Raw genomic sequence first — 21,057 nt, 5'->3', positions numbered from 1 at the left:
AAGGCTAATACCGAGAATTGCAACGATATTCAGATTAACAGTAATAGATTAAGATGTTTATATAAAAAGGCTCACAACAAATTTTGCAACGATTCTCAGATCAATAGTAATAGATTAAGATGTTTATATAAAACGTATTGAAGGATTCATATGTAACCCTTGAGACTCATTTTGATTACAAAAATGCCTCATCTCAATTAATTCTGATATGTGTGGTCGAAGAGAAATGTTAATAATAATAATAATAATAATAATAATAATAATAATAATAATAATAATAATAATAATAATAATAATAATAATAATATTTTGGATTTATATAGCGCACATATCCACCCTGCAAGGTGCTCAAAGTGCTCCAAAATTACCCCGGCTCTGCTAGGCTACCAATTTCGTTGCTCAAGCATTCAAGGAATTCCTTCCTACCGGTCCCCATTAACTTCACCTGGGTGGAGTGTGGCAAATGTAGATCAATGTCTTGCCAAAGGAATTTAGTGCTGTATTTCGATCTCCCTGTCAACACTTAATGATTTAGAAGACAACCTATGGTTCGATATATATCTATAACTGCATGTATAAACCAATCTCTGAATGGATAGCATGATCGCAACACAAACATGATGGAGTCGGGGTTAGCATGGCTACAGTAATGCCCTTTGCACACGTTCCTGATTTTTGCATATTCTATTTCCTTTAATTCTATTATTATGTAAACCCAGTACAAATAATAATTTTGTTTTCTAATTGTTCTAATATTCCATTATCTGCAATATCTGTATGCTTTTTTTTGTATAGATCAAAACAATGTAGCGCTCTGTGGTAGACGAATTTGCATTGCTGCATAGTCAACCCTGATTTCAGATTATGAATAAAGAAATCAGTTAATAAAACCAAGGGGTCGTGATATAATTGCATTCAGAGGAAGAAAACCTGCTTGTGGATACTAGACCAAAAAGGAGATAACAGAAAGAAGTGGAGGAGTTAGTGGGTCGAAAGAGAAAAAGAAAATATTGAGGAAATGACAGATAAAGAAGATATAAAAATGGAAAGAGCGAGAAAGATAGAGAGAGAGAGAGAGAGAAAGAGGGGGGGGGGGAGAGACCCGACAAATGTATTCTAACATTTCTACTTTTTGTTTGTTTTTCACCTTCATGAAATCCAATATCAAAAAGTCAAATAATCATTTTTATAACTTTAATTTTCTTGAATTAAAAAGTCGTATTTCTCGATTACTTCGGATCACAGAATGTGATACAACTAATCCCATTTGTTGCTTTAATCGATACAATCTGGCCAATATAGCTAAGATTTCTATGATACCTAGAGGGCCGTTTATGGAAATCGTTATAAGTATAACTTCTAAGACATCCCATGGATATCCTTAAGCTTAGACATATGACGGCTTCGAGAAAGCGACCCCTGCTTCCATGTCAGCGTTGCTGGAAAACTGGTTAACTTGCATTTGTAAGTCTTCACAAAAACGAGTGAGTATAGCACTGGCTTCATTTTCATCTGCAATAATTGCTTTTAAAGATTATTGCATGTTGTTTACTATTCAATTATATCCATTGATTTGAAGAAATCAATTAGAGACAATAATAGATGCTTCGTGAGCAGTACATTTTGCTTCGTTTGTCAATTAACTCGATTGTCTTGTAAAGGGAGGCACTTGCATCGAACAAGTCAATGGATATACATGTGCGCTTACTCTTATCGGGTTATTCTGGAATACGATGTGAAACAGGTTAGAAACCTGGAATCAATATTATTCATAGGGGATAAGGTGAACATGGTTGGGCCATCACGTGCAATATACCACCTGTATATATACGCACATACTTTAGTATGTGAAGTCTATGAAGGTGGAAAGAAGTCCCTTATACGTGCGTTGCACGCAGTGAAGCAATTATATATTTCGATTACTCTTCTCTTTTGTTATGCTTAGTGGACTGACTCGTATTTAGCACCTTTGTGTGTTTTTATAACTACTTCTGTGCATAAGAGTTTTTACAGACGTGTATCAATTAGATATACACTGTCGATCATATAGTTGGAATATTGTTTTTTTACCCCAATTTATGGAAGCAATGATTTATTTGTAATAGATTAAGATAATAGTATACATTGTCAGATTTTATTGAATAATAATTTGCCAGTGTTTGTTTTGCGTGACTGCTAAAGCAATATGTATGCTACTATGCTCATCAACTAGGGGACCTACGCCCTTAAGTCATAAATGACAGTAATGAGGATTAATGCCCCACAAAAGGGCACTAATATGGCACATCGACATGGTTTTGATCCTAGGGCCTCACAGTTACGAGGCCATTGCTTTGCCACTAAACCATGACTGTACGCAGCGGGGGCTAGGATAGGGGGCAGGTCCCACAAATAAACAAAACACAGAGAAAATGCAATAAATTATCAATGATTCATTAAATTTCCCCCCGGTCCCCAACAGAAACAAATCTTCTGTGTGCCTATGCCTTGAGCCATAATGCATGGCCGTATAGAGGATTTATTTACGACCGGGTTAAAATCCAATGAATTATTGATAATTTTTTGCATTTTATTTTTTATTTCAACTATATGAGCGACAATGTATATCTAATTGAAACACGTCTGTAAAAAACTCTAATACACAGAAGTAATTAATAGAAGTCCTCTAATACATTGCGCATATTTTTCAATTCATGTGTTTTTATCCAAAACCTCTAGCTTTATATTTAATTACTTCATGTGCTATGTACAACAGCGTATCCATGGATGATATGCCGTTTGCAAACATTAGTTCTTTCTATGACTAACGAGCATATGACAGCCTTTATGCCTTTCAAAATAAACTTTGTTTAATGAGAGGTTTGATAAACCGATGAACCGTACAACCATGTTTACAATAATCATTTGCGCAAAGCAAATATATGGAGTTTTATATATAACCATGTTCCATTAGTCTGCCTTATTCAATATATATATATATATATATATATATATATATACATTCATTTTATATTTATATTTCATACGTACATTTTTCTGGTGCGCACCATATCAGAAAAAATCACAATATCCAGTATTATAATAATAATCTACAAAATTGAATTTTGAGCAGCTTAAATTAACATAATTTTGTTTCCCCTTTCTATTTCACCATTTCGATCACATATGATATGAGCTGAATGTTGGAGAGCACAGTGCAACAACCATAAACTGTTATTTGACATGTGAAAGATCCCGTTATTTTGAAATCATTAATTGAAATCCAGAAATGGCCAAAGTCCGATTTAGTTTATCCCATCGATACCTGATTTTTGTAATAAGATGATTTTACTGTAGCTTTGATCAGACGAAATATCAAGGAAAATGATACTCTTTAATGTTAATTTTGTCCAGAATGTTATGGGTTTATTGTGAATTTCGCAACTCTGACTCTGATCGTGATCTACTGTGTGTCAGAAGATAATTAGAACAGTGATAATAGCGACAGCATCAAGTGGTTTAATATAATGATCAGACCATGTTCGAATGCTTTTGGTCACGAATTATACATGGGGTGGAAATAACGGAAGGATTTGCACCAATGTGTGGCCCTGTGCCTTGTATTTACTGAACCCCCTTCCTCCTTATAAACACGTAGGCCCGAATTCACAAAGGAGGTTTGTCGACAAACCTAGGTTTATGTGCGTCATATGACGCGTTTCGACGCGTTTCAAACCAAGGTTTGTACAGTCTCCTTTGTGAATTCGGGCCAAAGAGCGCTGCTGCTCGTAAGATGACCTTCTACAACAAACGGTCACATCACGCCATTTCTCAAAGCACTCCATTGGTTGCCTATGAGTCAACGATTTCTTTTGTTTTTATTACATTGTTCCCATGGCTCTGCTCCACAGTACAATATCACTTTGATAAATCATTACATTCCGTCCGGATCTTTACGCTCTAAAAACTCCGGGCTTTTCTAGTTTTTCATAAGGCTCAATACTATATAAGTGGGGAAAAAGTACTTTTGCTCATGCAGGGCCTTCGATGTGGAATGTTATCCCTCGAGAGATTTGTAATAGCAGATGTTGAAGTGTTTGAAATTAATCTTAAAACGTATCTGTTCAATTCGGCATATAATTAATTGTTCTGTCATTAATGTATGAATACCTCATTCTGTTCATTTGTTCATAATGCAGAGGCTTTTATATGATCCCTGTTTAATGTTTCAAGTGCACCATTCGATTTCAAGTGGATTCGGCGCTTTATTAGTATCTTATATCATTATTTGTTTTAATTATTATCCATTTTATTCTTCCAATTATTATTATAATTGTTATTGCTATTATTGTTATCATCATAAGGACATTTTTTAATTATATCATGCAATCATAGACTTTATACGAATTTAAGGATGGAATTTTGGCATAATTGGTTTATGTACTTGAAAATTCAGCACAAAACATACAAAGTCTACTATCTTTATTTCATACCGGAGCAAGATGTGCATCATAGCATTTTTCATCTCGTACAACAAATTTCAACTTGGCTAGAAAGGTTGCCTTTATAACGTTTACCTCAGTCTAGAATTCCTATCGCGAGTATCTGACACTTGTAGCTCAGCATTTGTTATGACAGTTGTTGAGCAATGATACCCGTGGCCTTGGCTAGCTTTACAGGAACCTCTTGGCAAAACATTGCTCCAAGACGGATCTCACACCATTCGACAGTTGTCCGACGCCACTTATTTTCATTTCATAGACAAGGAGAATGGGTTGTTGTTTTGATACTACCCTTTAGTGTCGTTGTGTTCCAAATATATCTGTCATTATGTACAATGAAATATATTTACAAAAAATGACGTAAAAACCCAGTGTTTGTCAAAAGAGGAACTTACCTATTCATACAAATTTGCAAGAAGTTTAGGAACGAAGAGAAAATAGAACGGACGTGAACGAGAGTATAGACGCAATTTTTCAATGTATCGATTCAAGTTTTGGGATTATAAATTACTACTCTGGAGTGCTGCAGTAATATTGCACTATTGTGACAAATCGTGTGCTGGCACTATTTGATGTAGATCTAGAATTTGATTTTTGATTGGCACATGAACCAACATTGCAATTATGGGATTAAAGTGGATGCCGCTTAGGTCATTCTTAATCTACCTACTATGCAAGTGCGTTGTTTCTCAAACTGGTCCGTATTCAATTCGATGTTTCTGAATTCCCTGTAGATACAAATTGTGGGATAGTTACATGACATACTTTTTAGATTGCTAAAGTGATCAAACCTTATATATATATATATATATATATATATATAGAAATTTAGAATATTAGAATATATCTCTGTTTTCACTGTAAATATTCATGTTGCTCTATTCATTCGCTTCATAGCATCTGGACTGATGTTATATACAAATTTATGCAAATTTATACGGGTAATCTTAGTTTTTACAATGCAAATTATCAAATTAATGTTATTTGTAACATTATTATAATGAAATTGACTCTAACACTGCCCTGTATTGGAACACAATCATGGGTATGGCATTAAAAGATTGGGAAAATAAAAAAAATGCACATCAAAATGTTCCCTTGTAGCATTTACATGAATTCCATGGATTGCAGCTTGCAAATTACAACAACATACCAAAATTCTGCGAATTGTCATATAACAAATGTCTTGAAATATGTTCATTAGTTATTCAAATATCAATGAGTTTAAACAATAACACGGCAGAGTTATTTACTTTTTTCTATTTTTTTAACAGATGATGACGACTGTCGAAATGGCCCTTGCTTAAATGGAGGTACTTGTGTAGATGGACCTAGTAGCTTCACTTGTATCTGTGCACCAGGGTTTACTGGAAATATGTGTGCTGTTCGTGAGTTGAATATATCATCCTTATTATTCTTTTAAGTGTTTATCAAATAATAAGGTTCATAAGGTTCAACAAATTAATCTTTAATGTTCGTACTTTTAGCGATAGAATTATATCCACATGGTATAGTAGTTACATCTTGACAAATGGGAGAAAAAGATGTTAAGTTTCACCTAAATGTGCCATCTACGAACACCAAAGTTTATACCAGAGTAGTGTAGTTTTACGTCTTATTCAAGAAGGCTTCTATTTCCATTAATATATACAACAGGCTTAAATACAAAGGGCACAAATGTCGACTTTATGCAAGAATTGAACATTAAATTCCTATGATTTTTAAGTTTTTCATAGCCACGTCACAAAGAAACATTTCCCCCCGTTTATGTTGGAACGGCATTTTGTGTGAATGTGTATTTCATATCTACATCTCATATGTTAATTTTATTCTTGAATTTTTTTTTTGTATATGGAAGTATTCAAATATTTGTAAATGCTTAACAAAAACAAAAATTAATGACTTTTTTCTCCATGAAACAGAATTGAACCCATGCCTTTCAGACCCGTGTCTTAACCAAGGGACATGTGTCAACAGAGTAACGTCATTTGAATGTGCATGTGCTGTTGGCTTCATTGGAATAAGATGCGAAACAATTAAGAGATTAAAAGAAACATATCATTGTAGAAATGCCACCAAGAAATCCGAATTGAGTTTTGAATATGATAAGCAAGCTTTCACCCACAGATATAAAATATGGCTCACTCCCTTATCAATTCTTTGTGTGGAACGATAAACATGATCATGGGGGAGGATTATTCTTGAAAGAAAGAAAAAAAATCATTTCTCGATTGCTTAGGACTACAAGAGTTGATGTGTTTTCTTCAAACCTTAAATGAACATCCAGGGGATAGCTCTGACAAGACAGGAACAATAAACCCTGTCGACCCTTACATAAGAATATCCATGAAAAATATCTCTGACTTATCAAAATTCAACAGTAATTAGTATTCTCACCCATATTAATTTTCATCAAATTTTAGTACTCCCCAATTTAAAGACAATTACGTGAATGTGGGGAAAAGTCTTCTTTATTTGTAAAGATTTACTTCTTTTCTCAAAGTTAACTAGTGCATTAAGATAAATTAAAAGTTCAAAAAGTCTAAAAAAAAACAACAACAATTGTATGTTCACTCATTCTTTGATCACATTTATTGATCATGAACTCCATGGGCTAAAAAGATTAATAGCAACGTCATGAAGAATACTGATTTCAAATCTGACCTCAACTGCTTCTTGGAGCACTAGATCTGCCACAGTACGAATAAATTGCAACAAGGCTTTACAAACATAAACAGTTGCTGAGAGTTTTCTGCATACGAATAGCCTCACTTCAAATATTACAGTTAGACTTCGAATATACTAAATGTTGAGTTAATATATATATATGTGCTGTCATATTTTTAGTAACATGATATTATACGATAGGAACATTCATTTTCCGGGATCAATTAAATGAAATCATAACTTTTTTGTGTCTAACCTCATCGACTCCAAATGAGGTCAATCTCATACTATTTCAGAACCGTAAATAGAGGAAAAAACATTAGTTGTGTCTAAGCATATTAGGGATAATTTTCTTTGTAGTTCACTCCAAATTACAGTAGAATCCACTGCAACGTGGTGGTTGAATATTATACTCCTTTGAGAGTGGGTTCCGCCATACCCGCCTCCCAGAGAGTTGGTTAGCACTCCAAGCAAAGCGAACCTTAATAAAACTTATACCCTGTATCACTAGAGAGTACTATATCGTGTGCCACTTGACAATTGCAAAATGCGAAGATGAACTTTACAATACCAGGGATGTAGCAAAAGTGTGTTCTATTTGTCTTGAATAGATATCAACGAGTGTGCAAGCATTCCATGTGCAAATGGGGGATCCTGCAGGGATGGCATCAATCAGTATGTGTGCTCCTGCACTACTAATTTCCAGGGTCCTAGATGCCGAATAGGTGAGTGCACGTCATTGTTTAACATTATCATTTTTATAAAGGGTTATGTGTCGATCAGCAAACTGAGAATATATTGTGCTTTGCCCCAAAGTACACCAATGACCATGCATTTAAAAACAATATCTTATGGTCTGTTTGCACAACCCTTTCAAGCTGCTTGCAAGAGGACAACATTTCTTTTTCTCTCTTTGTTTAATGTGCAAGTTGCTACAAAAAACTTGTAGATGCTATGTTGAAAAGCGAGGTTATATAATAATAATAATCATAATAATAATAATAATTGTGGCTTCTTATGTAGCGCACATTTCCGTCACATCGTGAGGCTCCTGGCCATTCATGTTCCCATTTGGTATTTTACATCGGCAGTTAACAATGTGAAAGAGGTTTATAAATATGAAAATCGATATAATTTACTCGTTGAACTTACGATATGGTTCAATATTGAAGACATGTATCACATATTGGAGATTACGTAATAATGGCTATAACATGTATCATTCTTTACTGAAATCTGCACAAAAATAAAAACTTTTCAATTAATGTTTGTGAAATGTTAAAAACAAATTTGCTATCAATGTATCAACTTTTCGTAAAGTATTGATATAATAATCTGGTAAATATGAGTCATATTCAGTTTACCTTTTTATTTTTATTTATGAAATACAAGTACTGGATTGTCTTTTCTTCGCCTTGTGTTTAAAGGGATAATAAATTGAACTGAGTGGAAAAATGTATGCAGCCAGTAGAATAGACCAGTTGCAAGAAGAGTTGAGAACAGTTTTTCGGCAATACTAAACCGATCATACTGGTACTAGATCCTAGGGAGAAAAAAAGGGTATTCATACTCAATGTTTTTCATACAAATTTTTCTTCCGATTAAATTGACACAGGTAGAAACATAACCCTCACTACAACGCCAACAACCGCTACACTAACTTTTGACTGGCCGGCACAGCCTGGAGTCAATCGATATGGGATATCTCTCCAAACTATCGACGGAAGCTCCACGCCACCTACCCAAACACTGCCAGGCTCTCAGACGTCTGCAACATTCACGGGACTTGAACCGGGGAAAACGTACAGAGTTACTCTGGAAACTAATGCAGATGGGGTTGACTACCCACTCAGTGAAGATTTTGGAACAACAATCCTTCGTAAGTGAATAAATCAAAACCACCAGGAACCCCCCCCCCCCCAAAAAAAAAAAAAAAAAAAAATGTACCGTTCTGATGTAGACTAGGTACTTGTAATTCCGGCGCATCTAAAGATAGTTTGAGCCATTTACGCTTTGAAATTGACAATTACCAAAACAGAGACCATAATGGTACAAAATAATAACAAGAAAATCGAGAAATTGTTTGGCCAATGAGAAAGCTAATGATTAAATGAAACTTCGAGAGAATTAGAGCATATTTGTCATTGGTAAGTCAAATCATTCTGGTGTACTTAGCCAGGCAATGACTAAGTCTGATTTTGCCAATTGAGTTATTTTTTTTCTAAACAGGTTAGACGAGTGGATTTGAACCATAATCGTCTCTCTAGAAATGTACGTGTGATCATTTGTTATGAAGACATTAACTGTTTTGCATGTATTTCCCCTTTTCCCGTAGCTCCATGTAACATTTCACCTTGCTTCAATGGTGGAACATGTCAGGATCAACCTACAGCTGCTCGTGGTTTTATTTGCCGGTGTACAAGTGCATTCACAGGGGATTTCTGTGAACAGGGTAAGAGTTACCAAGTCAGTATGATATAATAATAATTATAATGATAATAATGATAGTAATAATAATAATTATAATACAAATGATAATAATTAAATTAATAAGAATAACAAGAACAGCAAAAACAACACTTATAATGATGATGTTAAGGTGTTGTGGTCTTAGTGGATAAGTCGTTGGATTGTGTATCACAGTGTTCGCGGTTCAAGTCCTTCCACAGCACTAATGTCGTTGGCAAGATATTAATTACATTTGCCACTCTCTACCCAGGTGTTAAATGAGTACCGGTCGGAAGGAATTTCTTGAATTCTGTGAGCGCACAATATCGGCTGCCTAGCAGAGCCGGGGTGATAGTTGGAGCGCCTTGAGCACCATGCATGGTGGATATGTGCGCTATATAAATATCCAATATTATTGTTTTTGTTATTAGGTGGTCTGTTATCAACAGACCACCTATTGATTTCGTCAGAATTTTCTTTCTTCTTTATTATTATTATTATTTCTTTATTTTTATTTATTTCTTCACTTTTTTGTGTGTCGGATAACGTAAGATTGGTTATGTCAATTTGATTCAATTTTGGCACAGTCATAGGTCATTATCATGAGACGTGACAGAAACATTTTTAAGGTCATTAGGTTATCGTGACGTCATCCAGGCGCCATTTTGTGAAATCACGTTATCCATCATATCTTCATGATGCATCAGCAAAGGTCATTCATATTCATATCACATATACTTTAGGTCAAGGGTCAACAGGTCATGTCATCAAAGGTCACATAAAGGTCATGACGCGCACGTATGTGCGCGTCAAAATTTAAAATTGCTCAAAATCACTAAACTATTAAACGAGAGTACGAATCAGGTCATTTTAAGCATTTCAAAATTTTCCGTCCGTAAGTGTCCACGCGCGCGGGGTGCGCGCTCACAGCGCGCGGAAAAGGTCAAATTCAAAATGTTTACATGATTTGGATTCCTCTTAACGTAATTGACAATTTACATTAATTTCAGTCACTCTTCATATTTCATAAGGCCGTGAGCGTGCGTCAAAGTTCAAAATCCGCGCGTACTGCTATGGGCAATATAATGTAAATTTTATCAAAAACATGCTACTTTATAAATCGAAATAGCTCTTCAGATAGTCTGTCGACCCCCAATTTTTATATCATGGTTAGAAAGAGCATGAGTTGGAGATATGATTTCATACCACCCTGACTCGTACAAAGTGAAACAAAATCTTCATATTTGCATCTAAACTAAAGAAAATGTATTTTGTTGATGACGTCATTTTTTGTCTTTGTTTAATTGAGATTATCTCGCTTATCAGTGATCGATTTTCTCCCAGATTTTGATATGTTGTAGCTGAGATAATTCTCTAACAGAAATATGTCATTTATTTTTCATTTTGATGACGTCATCATAGTGAAATATTCGATTAAAGGCGACAATGCATAATTTGTCATATTTGCGTGTTATGTCTATGGGAGGTCACTTTTTTCAAAACATGAATCTGCATGACAAGGTGTTTTTACCAGTATCTCGGTTGTTATTCAACAGTTTTCTCCCAAATTTTAGTATGTTGTAGCTGAGACTATTTGCTATCTAACTATTTCCTCATTTTTTCAATCAGATGTCAGGATCATGCTTATGCTCATCATCATCATTAACATTATCGTTTTTATCATCATATAACATTATCATTATCATCATCATCACCTTTACTATCATGATTATCATCATGTTCATCATGATCATCATTGTTTACATGTCTATATAATTTCTCCCATTCTCAAATCTGTCATAAGACATAGACAGACCACCTTATTCGTCTTCGTGACGAATTAAATTCTAGTTATTATTGTTGTTATTAAAATTATTATTATCATTATTATTATTGTAATAATAACAGATATGATAGTTATCCTTTACTTCTCAACTGTTTCCAACCCACAGAGGTCGATTCTTGTATATTAAGCAGTACAAGCTGTTTAAATGGAGCAACTTGTATCAATACTCAGGATGGATTCATTTGCCTCTGTCTTCCCGGCTATACTGGAACTCAGTGTGAAAACAGTAAGTGAACTTAGTAACCGATCTAATGTACATAAAGGCTTTTCTCTGTGTAATATCATTGTCAAAATATGGAACTATTTGTCATCATTGTTCTTAAAAACGATACATTTCTTTTCACACTGTATAGCAGACTTTGCAAATAAATCTACTATAGTTTATTCTAGTAATGTTTTAAATCAAATAGTTGAAGTACTTTCAGTTGCTCCCTGACATTTCTGACAGCGGGGAAAAACCCGCTTCTACTGTGAGCATAACGGCAATGTCTATTATAGACAGTATGTAAATGTAGACACAAAATTCAAACGACCTATCTTTTCTTTTCATGGAATGATCGGGACAATATGATTTATTCTTGAGAGATAAAGTTTATATCTTCTCAGAACTTATTTAGCAATTTCCAAGACTTTTTAGATCGATCAAGGAATTTCTGCTGAGAAAATATAAACTTTATCTATGAAGAATGAATCATATTCTCACAATCACTTCTTGAGATAAATGTATACAAACCCTATTGGCAACTTTATATGTATGTTCCTGTTTCAGATATCAATGAGTGTGGTAGTAATCCCTGTCTGAACGGAGGCACTTGCTTCGATCAGGTCAATCAATTCCAGTGTCAATGCCAACCTGGATATGCTGGAACAAGATGTCAAACCAGTAAGTTTCAATTGGCTTTCTTTAAATATGCCTGTACTCTACTAAAGCATGCATTCTACTAAAATGTTAATCCCGATGGTTCGTTTGAGGTTTTGTCTGAAGTAAGGTTTCATATGTGTGCTCTACAAATGTACCGTTTTAGGAAGTCATGATCTGTCAGTACTGATGTAAATATTTTAAAGAAATCTGTTAAATTAGATATCAAGGAATGTTCATCAAATAGTTTGTATTTATGCATGGACGAGATTAAATTGTATTTGAATATTGACGAAATAACTGTTTGCCGTTTCTTTTACCAGATATCAACGAATGTTCGTCAAATCCCTGTTTCAATAGTGGAGCATGCGTGGACGAAAATTCTGCTTACAGGTGTATTTGCAGCTCAGGTTTTTCTGGGATTCGATGTGAACAAAGTGAGTACAATTAAATGAGACACAATGATTAGATGAAAGGAGTTCTTCTGTTGCCAAAGCCACGGAATAAGTCGATAAAATATTTCTGTCAGAGGCTCATTTACTCCTATGTTCTTGTTGTGCAGGAGCCAGCGGACCGTAATCTCGCTATTATTCAATTCCTAATAATTTGTATTCTGATTAATTTGTGGAGACCTTAAATAATATTTGAATATTCTGTGCCTGTCTTCGGATTAATGCGAATAAAGCCTAATGTAATACCTAATGTACTGATATCACTTTATATACATACAGATTTAAATGAATGCCTCAGCAATCTTTGTTTCAATGGAGGAACTTGTCAAGACCTTCTGGCTGGATACAACTGTCTCTGCCGCCCTGGATTCGAAGGAATAAACTGTCAACTAAGTATGGATATATTTTTAAAATTACTTAATTGAAGAACTCGATCAGATAAATATTGTTTGTGGATAAACCACTGAATAAGACTTGGATTGAAATTTGTGATCTTTAGACATTAACAAATGGTGTTAATTAACATCTAGTAACTAATTCATTTTTGTGTCAAATGGTGTGTGTGATTGAACAAAGGAGGACAAAACATACAATTAATATTAATTTAATTTAATTCAATTCAATTTAAATTTATTTCAATTCAATCAATTTTTTCTTCAGTTCAAATTCACAAAATATGTTTACAAATCCACTTCTTGTTCTTCCATTGTCTTTTCAATGTCTTTTATTCAGATACCTTTGAGTGTAACAGTAACCCTTGTCTTAATGGGGCTACATGTATAGATGGTGTCAATCGTTTTACGTGTAACTGCGCATCTGGATTCCAAGGTGCTACATGTGCAGAAAGTGAGTCATCTCCAGCCTGTAATGAATTGAATCATAATAGCAATTATTATATTGATGAAATGCTGTCAAGTCATCAATCCACTCGACTACGGCACTTCTACATCATTTATCTTGTAAACTTCCAGAGTCACTCATTCAAGATTTATACCTTTATCGTGTAGAGTCTTCCGACCAAGCCTTTAAAAGGTCATGAAAGGAGTGGTAATTTGATTTCAGCCTCTGAAACGTAGAATAATATAAGCAGAGTGTTCAGTAAACCAAAGCAAAAATAACTGCACTTCTTATTTCCTCTTTGCTGCATTAGAATATTATTTTTACCTTATTCTGACTCATGTATCATCTTTTAAAGGGGGAGCTCTGATGGAACTACACGCACAATTGATGATAATTATGATGGCTTCTTGTTTAGCAATTGTAGAATAGATAATTGTAACTGAATCAGCATAACCACTTACACATCATAACATATTATGTTTCTTCCTCTGCTTCCAGCCATTAATTTCTGTGCGAATAGGCCATGTTCCGGAACGGCAACTTGTATCAATACCGAGGGAACATTTAGATGCCTGTGCCCTCTTGGATTTTCTGGAGTCCTGTGTGGGACTAGTAAGTTTTTCTTGTTACTCCATCTGTGCTTTCTCATATGTTTGTTAAAGTCCACATCTTCATTTCATTTTGCACATAGGGTAACATTTTAACCGTATTTGGTTAAAAAAGGGAAATGCATCTGCGATCGGGAATAGCTTACCCAGTAAAGAGTAAATTCAATCAAATTTTAGCTACATTTAGCTCAATATTGGGTTGAATTTAACCCAACACGGATGTTTCCATTTTTAACCCCAAAGGCTAAAATATTACCCAACTCTTTTTTAGAGTGTATGAAGGTGGAACGTTTTCAATTAACGATGTTTAAGTTAAGAATTTGCATTTTAATGTATATTCTGTAATTATTCATATATAGTCATCCTTTAATTCTTGCGAATGTTTACTTGATGTTAATGCTGTGATATGTGTCCGTAGCTCTTAACAAGATTTCTATACGATATTGATAACAAAGGGTATGTCTATTGTGACGTGAAATCTATTTTTTCAATCGATTTTTCTGAAACAGGTACTCTTGTTTTTCCATGTTTTGATAATCCAGAAGTTGATTTGTTAATTATCGTGTGCTGATAAATTTGATTTTTTATATTTTTGGAGCTGCTAAATACATATACCATCTTGATGAGGCGTAATTTAGCTAATCTTTTATTATTTATGTCGAACAACCCTCATTTAACTAACACAAATTATTATGCAGTTTGGTTTCCGGATGGGTCTTTTCGTGGCACTACATCTGACTATTAGAGCTACCTTAATATTTCTAAACTTTTCCATAACTTAATAGCAGTAATTTGTGATTGCTGCAATGACATCAAGCAGCGTGATTTGCGATGTGGGAATTATTGTTTTAATATATCATTCTTGTATGTAGCCGGCATGGGTTTTCAATGTATTACTTTATAAGTACACATAAATATCGTGTATGTAAATCAAGTTGTTCAAAATACTTTTTTTAAACAATAATAATAGAAAAGGTAGCTATAAAATCTAATAAAATCAACTAGAAGATTTTCAAGCCATTTTAGTTCATAATGATTGTTGTTCGAAAGTCATGCATTGTGCTGCTCTAATTACTAATATGCAAGAAGAAATTCGTCTCTCAAAATGCTGTATTTCACATTTGTCAACATTGGCGACCATTAATGGAATGATATCACTTTACCATGTTCTCATCCTTGACAGGTGTGTGCGATTCAGGACCATGTTTGAATGGGGGATCATGTTCAGAAGCACTCGGAATTGTTTTGGGATATACATGTATCTGTCCTGCAAATTTTCAACAACCAAATTGCGCGATTCGTGAGTAATTTATTATTTCATTGATAGATTATGCTTATTTTGCCTTAAATCATTATTTTGTGCATGTATTGAACGTAGCAATTAATTTGTCTATATATTCAATCTTTCATCATATTACTGTCTAGGCTAACAAGACCAATGTGGAAGGCAATTTTGTAACTGAAAATGCTCCCTTGTCACATTAAAACTATGAATAAATAAGTTAATAATTGGATAATCAATGTGTAATATAAAATTGTTACAAGAAACAGATGATTTAAATGTATATAACATTCATCGTTTCCTATGATTATGCAAAATATTATTATCATTTTCTATGACAGAAGCAAACCCATGTAATAGCAACCCTTGTCAAAATGGAGGCACTTGCCTGAATGCTATAACATCATTTGTATGCCAGTGTGCGGTCAATTGGCAAGGCAGAATATGTACATACCGTAAGTTGTTTAACCTCATTAATTTTACATCCTTTCTTTTACCCAATTAAGTTAGCTTCATATAATAGTGATAATGTTAAATATAACAATGATAATAATAATATGCTACTTTTCTAAAGCGCTTAATTCAAAATGTCTCTAAGCGCTTTACAGATATATCATTACCCCGGTCATCAGATTCAGGCTTGCCCGCATAATAATAATGCTAAATGATTAATCATAACAACAATTATTAAAAGAAGTGATGATGATTTTAACTAAGAAACTCATCCATTAGTATCAGTATATAATAATAATAGCCTAATAGTCCACTCAAAATTTTATTAAACCGAAACGGAAATTCTTTTTTTCTTATTACCCCGGCTTTAGCTGTGCTGCCATTATAGCGCTCTAGCATTTCAAGGAATAAATTCCTACCAGGTACTGTAAAGTCTCATTTTCAACATGGCAGTTATGTCAAGCCGATTGCTAAAACTCAGAAACAGATTCGTGCAATATTGTAACATGACGAACTATTGTATAATTTGCCTTAGTCCATATTATGTTGGCATGTAATTATGTTTATACCTTTTTTCTTCTTTCTTTGGTAGAAATTATGTTCATTAAGTGTTTTTTAATTGTTTATTGTATTTAGGCAGTAGTAACGTGACACGTTCAAATAATTTTTAACTAAATGTTATGTAAGTTTTTTACAATGTATATATCCAATTCATGTAATGCATGTGCAATTCAGTTGTGAAACTGCCATTCATGAAAGATGGAATAAAATACCACTTATCTATCTATCTATCTAAAACCCATCTCGCAGAATCAATAGATCCCTTGACACAATCATCGGCTTTCACTACGAGACCTGTTACAACAACTGAACCTAAAGCACCAATTAACTGTAAGTGATATGCTTGTCTATTTTAACGTTGTAAAGTTTCTGCCTTAAAAAGGAGGGGGCAATGAAATGAATGGAATTCGGGGAAATTTGTATGTGCATGTACCTCCTTTTAAAAAGGTATGTATTCATCAGGCGTCTTGGAGTGTGGTTTTTCATTGAGCACGATCAGTACTCCTATACAGATAGATATAAACACCTATGTTTTAGAGAGACTGCATTTCTGGTATTATTTTTTTAAATAATTTTTATTAGCCGTCACCAATTAGTATATATTATGTTTTTATTACACATTACTCGCTTTTTACTGCTTTTATAGATACCATCTACATCGTAATGGCGGCTGTTGTACTTCTGCTTATCCTGGTCATTTGTTTCCTCCTATGCTACGTGAAAAAAATAAAGAGGTAATTTTTTTGTTCATAAGATGGTGCTGTTGTTATTGTTGCCTACGAACACAATTCATATCTGTCAATTTCATAGCTTATATAATAGGCTACGTGGATTTATGGCAAAATTGATACTGCTGCGCTAGATTTCAAAGGAGAATCGACACCTTGATTAAATCCCTTCCTCAGATATGACCTGTCGCGGACCAATTTTTCATAAAATTTATAATAATGTACTGTTCATAGATGATTTTTTTAATAATTAGCAATTTTCTAGGTGTACTTTTTTTTGGACTCACACTGTAGAATTGTATAAAAAGAATACTTACAGTTCTATTATACATGTATATATGGACTCATCGATATTACACTGCAGAAGTCCTGCTTGAAGCAAGGAATGCTAATCATTTGAACATTATTGTTTTTGAAAATAGGTCGAGAGTTTTGTAATGATTTCACATAATAAACGCAGGACTGTTTACGTGATTAGCATGGTATGAGTATAATCTAGTAAAATTAATCTACATCCACATCTGAATTTGGCGTTTCTGTAGCTCATTTTCGATGCTTATTAGCTACATGGAACTTGATGATATTTAGTGTTATTTTAAGGTAATTTCTGTTTACATCTAAGACCAGCATCAAGTCAGAACGACACCAGAAATGAGACGACTGCTGCCGGAGAACGCCGCTCAGACGGAGGACAACTAGACCATGCATATGATTACCCATCAGTTGAACTTCGACCTTTACCTTCAACACAAGCATCAATACAATACGGCACCAGGATTGAGAGGACTGATGACGGAGAAGACCGCTCAGACGAAGGACAACTAGACCATACATATGCAGAACAGCCTTACATGGATATTATATAAAAGGACGCAGTTATATATAACATGTTCGCAAAGACTTTCAACAAGTTACCTCAAGGTCAATTTTAATTGTATATCCCATAGAAGTTACGTGCAGATTTAAGACGTAATTGTTATATTCGCACATTTCAAAATGTGATGTTCAGGGCCACTGAAATTGCCTCGTGTTGATTTTCCGAAAGTCGTTTCCGAAAGTTTTTTTAATATTGAATTATACGTTGAATATATGGATTTTTGACAACAGTTAATACTTCTCATTTTTATTTAATTTCGTTTCTGGACTTCAAGATCTTGCACATTTCATGTTCATTAAATCATTGATCATTTATTTTTTTCTTTGGAACCTTGTCAAAAAGTATTCATCGCAACGCGTCCCTTTCGGTTAAAGACAGTTCAGGTTCTTCGTGATCTGCGAACGCGCGGTAGCATAAATAAATTTCGTGGTTGTGGTCAATACAATATAAAGTAATTTATTAATTTTCATCTAAAAAAGTCACTTTGAAGAAATGACAGAGTAAAAAAAAAAGACTTAGAGATTTAAGAATTTTTTCTGTACAAATTTAAAATGATTTATAGAAATCAAAAACATTAGATAGTGATTAAGATTCTTTGTATTCGTTCTATTCTATTATTTACCAATTTCTAATATATATATATATTTTGTGTATTGTTTCATTTCTCTATTTTTACATGCTCTGCTATTTAAGGGTGATATCTACTACTCTGTTTACTTAGATCAAAAGATTAACGAATCAGCGTAGCATTTGAAAGCACTTCTATTTGTATGAAAAGCTAGGTATTTCATTTCAGTACAGTTCTTAGTTTGTTAACAGTAATCGTTTGTTTTCGACTTTCGTTTTTTTTTCTTCTTGGACACTGTACAACATCTTGTTATGTTGTGATGTGAATTCAGTCGAGTCAAACATTATTGTAGGTACTTTGAGGATCATTCTAGTTGCTTTGAAGTGAATTTGGAAGGAAGAAAACCAAAGGTCTTTCGACACCTAATGCTCAATAGCTATTAAAGTGCTCAGACTTTGGAATATATTTGTAATAATTATAAGAATCATCATGTATGCATCGATGTATAATTATATATATTTGTATCGCTGTACTATGGTGTACAAACTATGGCATGGGAAATAACAAGGATATAATTTAACTTTAATTTTCACTACACTCGAGAAATCACCAAGTGCGAGTACAAGTGAACTCGTGTACAGTTGCATAGATTAATTGCCTTTGGTAAAACACCAAACGAAAAAGATCGTTTTAGTAACGTAATCAAAATATCATTCATACGTTTTCGTGAAGTTCCAAAATATTCTATTCAACTTTTACGAATAATTGTATTTCAACAGTCACAATTTAAATTGCATACATAATTTGTTGCTAGGTAGGACATAACTGATGCATATGGATACATAGGTTATATTGACATGTGCTAATGCGTAAATGAATATCAAAAAGCGCGTCCCGAAAATATATAAAATGCTGGTAAGGTTACGTATGCCCCATCCAGTTAAAGTTATGATCGGCAAACCCTCAGACTTGTTTGATGAGAACGTGGTTCAACATTATTCGTGTTAGAACATTTTCTGCCCGGCACATGTTCCTATTTAGAACACGTTCAGATTACTTAAACCGACGAGTGCCGAAAACATAATGTAAACGCACAGCGAGACAAACGCTGAATACGTGTTCATGAAAGTCGTCCCTGGAGTTGCCTGTAATACTTGACAAAAAACAAGTAGTCAATCCAAACGGCACCGGTGTCGACCCACTTACACATTACCTGGCGAGACTTCTTCTATGTGTAGGGTTGACGAATTTGCTTTGACTGTTAACAAATTGTATGTTAATTAAATAGCATTGGCATTCGACTTCATGTGGTGAATCAATGTGCATGTATTCTGATAGGTGGAATTATTCAGTTCAAGTCTTAATTGAGGTTTTAAAAAAACCGTGCCCATTCAAAATTAAAAAACAAACGTCGCGCTTGTAAGCACGAGAATGTCTTCTGGGTAATTATTGGGGCTCTCTTGTTTACAATTTTACCAGATGATTATTACATAACTAAAGAAAATCTATCATGATGCCAACTATGTAAACAGATAGTCTTGCAGAATTACAAACACAGCTGAAACGCAGCTGAAACTACAAGTCAAGCAAAAAGTAAGCGAAAATGTATTAGTTTATAAACATAGATTGATTACCAATGATGACAAGATAGGAGCATCTTATAAGGCTCGTAACAAAAGTTGCAATGATATTCGGATCAATAGTAATAAATTATATGAATATATAATATGAGTATTGCATATTCTATTGCCTTTAATTTCATCATCATGTAAATTCAGTACAATTATTTTAGTTATGCTTTCTAATTGTTCAAATATTTCATTATCTGTAATATCTGTATGCTTTTTTTTTTTTTTTTAGATAAAAACAACGTAGCGCTCTGTGGTAGACGAATTTGCATTACTGCATAGTCAACCCTGATTTCAGATTATGGATAAAGAAATCAGTTAATAAAACCAAGGTGTCGTTATATATTTGTATTCAGAGGAAGAAAACCCAGTTGTGATCGAATGCACTTGTGGATACTTGACCGAAAAGGAGATGATAAAAAGAAGTGGAATAAGGACTAGTCAGTGGGTCGAGGGGAAGTCAGAGACAAAAAAATGTTTAGGAAATGACGGGGAGAGAAGAGATAAATAATATGGAAAGATAGAGAGAGAGAGAGAGAGAGAGAGGGAGAGGGAGAGGGAGACCCGGCAAATATCCCAAAGTATCCCCACATTTCTTGTTTTTTTATTTCATCTTCATGAATTCCAATTTCGAAAAGTCAAATAATCATGTTTTTGTCCACGATTATAACTTTAATGCTTGAATAAAAAGTCGTATTTCTCGATTACTTCGATCACAGAATGTAATACACCTAATCCCATTTGTTGATTTGATCAATA

At 34.0% G+C, this 21,057-nt stretch overlaps 1 protein-coding gene across 1 annotated transcript; it reads left to right on the top strand.

Annotated features, from left to right (window-relative positions):
* Window positions 1-16,749: 16,749 nt before the first annotated feature.
* On the top strand, window positions 16,750-18,712 carry LOC100893103. Its single transcript, XM_030984254.1, has 3 exons — window positions 16,750-16,827; window positions 17,144-17,231; window positions 17,848-18,712. Exons 2-3 carry the CDS (start codon window positions 17,161-17,163, stop codon window positions 18,089-18,091), a joined length of 315 nt encoding a protein of 104 aa, XP_030840114.1. The 5' UTR covers window positions 16,750-16,827; window positions 17,144-17,160; the 3' UTR covers window positions 18,092-18,712.
* The last annotated feature ends 2,345 nt before the right edge of the window (window positions 18,713-21,057 follow it).

This window comes from Strongylocentrotus purpuratus, unplaced genomic scaffold, assembly GCF_000002235.5.
Source record: "Strongylocentrotus purpuratus isolate Spur 01 unplaced genomic scaffold, Spur_5.0 spur5_scaffold_14, whole genome shotgun sequence".
In the NCBI taxonomy this organism is placed as follows: Eukaryota; Metazoa; Echinodermata; class Echinoidea; order Camarodonta; family Strongylocentrotidae; genus Strongylocentrotus; species Strongylocentrotus purpuratus.
The sequence above is the reverse complement of the archived record's forward strand: the minus strand, read 5'-3'. Positions and strand labels throughout refer to the sequence as shown.

Coding starts and splice junctions, on each gene's coding strand:
- LOC100893103 (XM_030984254.1), top strand. CDS start 17,161: ATGGCGGCTGTTGTACTTCTGCTTATCCTGGTCATTTGTTTCCTCCTA. Junction 17,232..17,847: donor TACGTGAAAAAAATAAAGAG/GTAATTTTTTTG, acceptor TTTACATCTAAG/ACCAGCATCAAGTCAGAACG.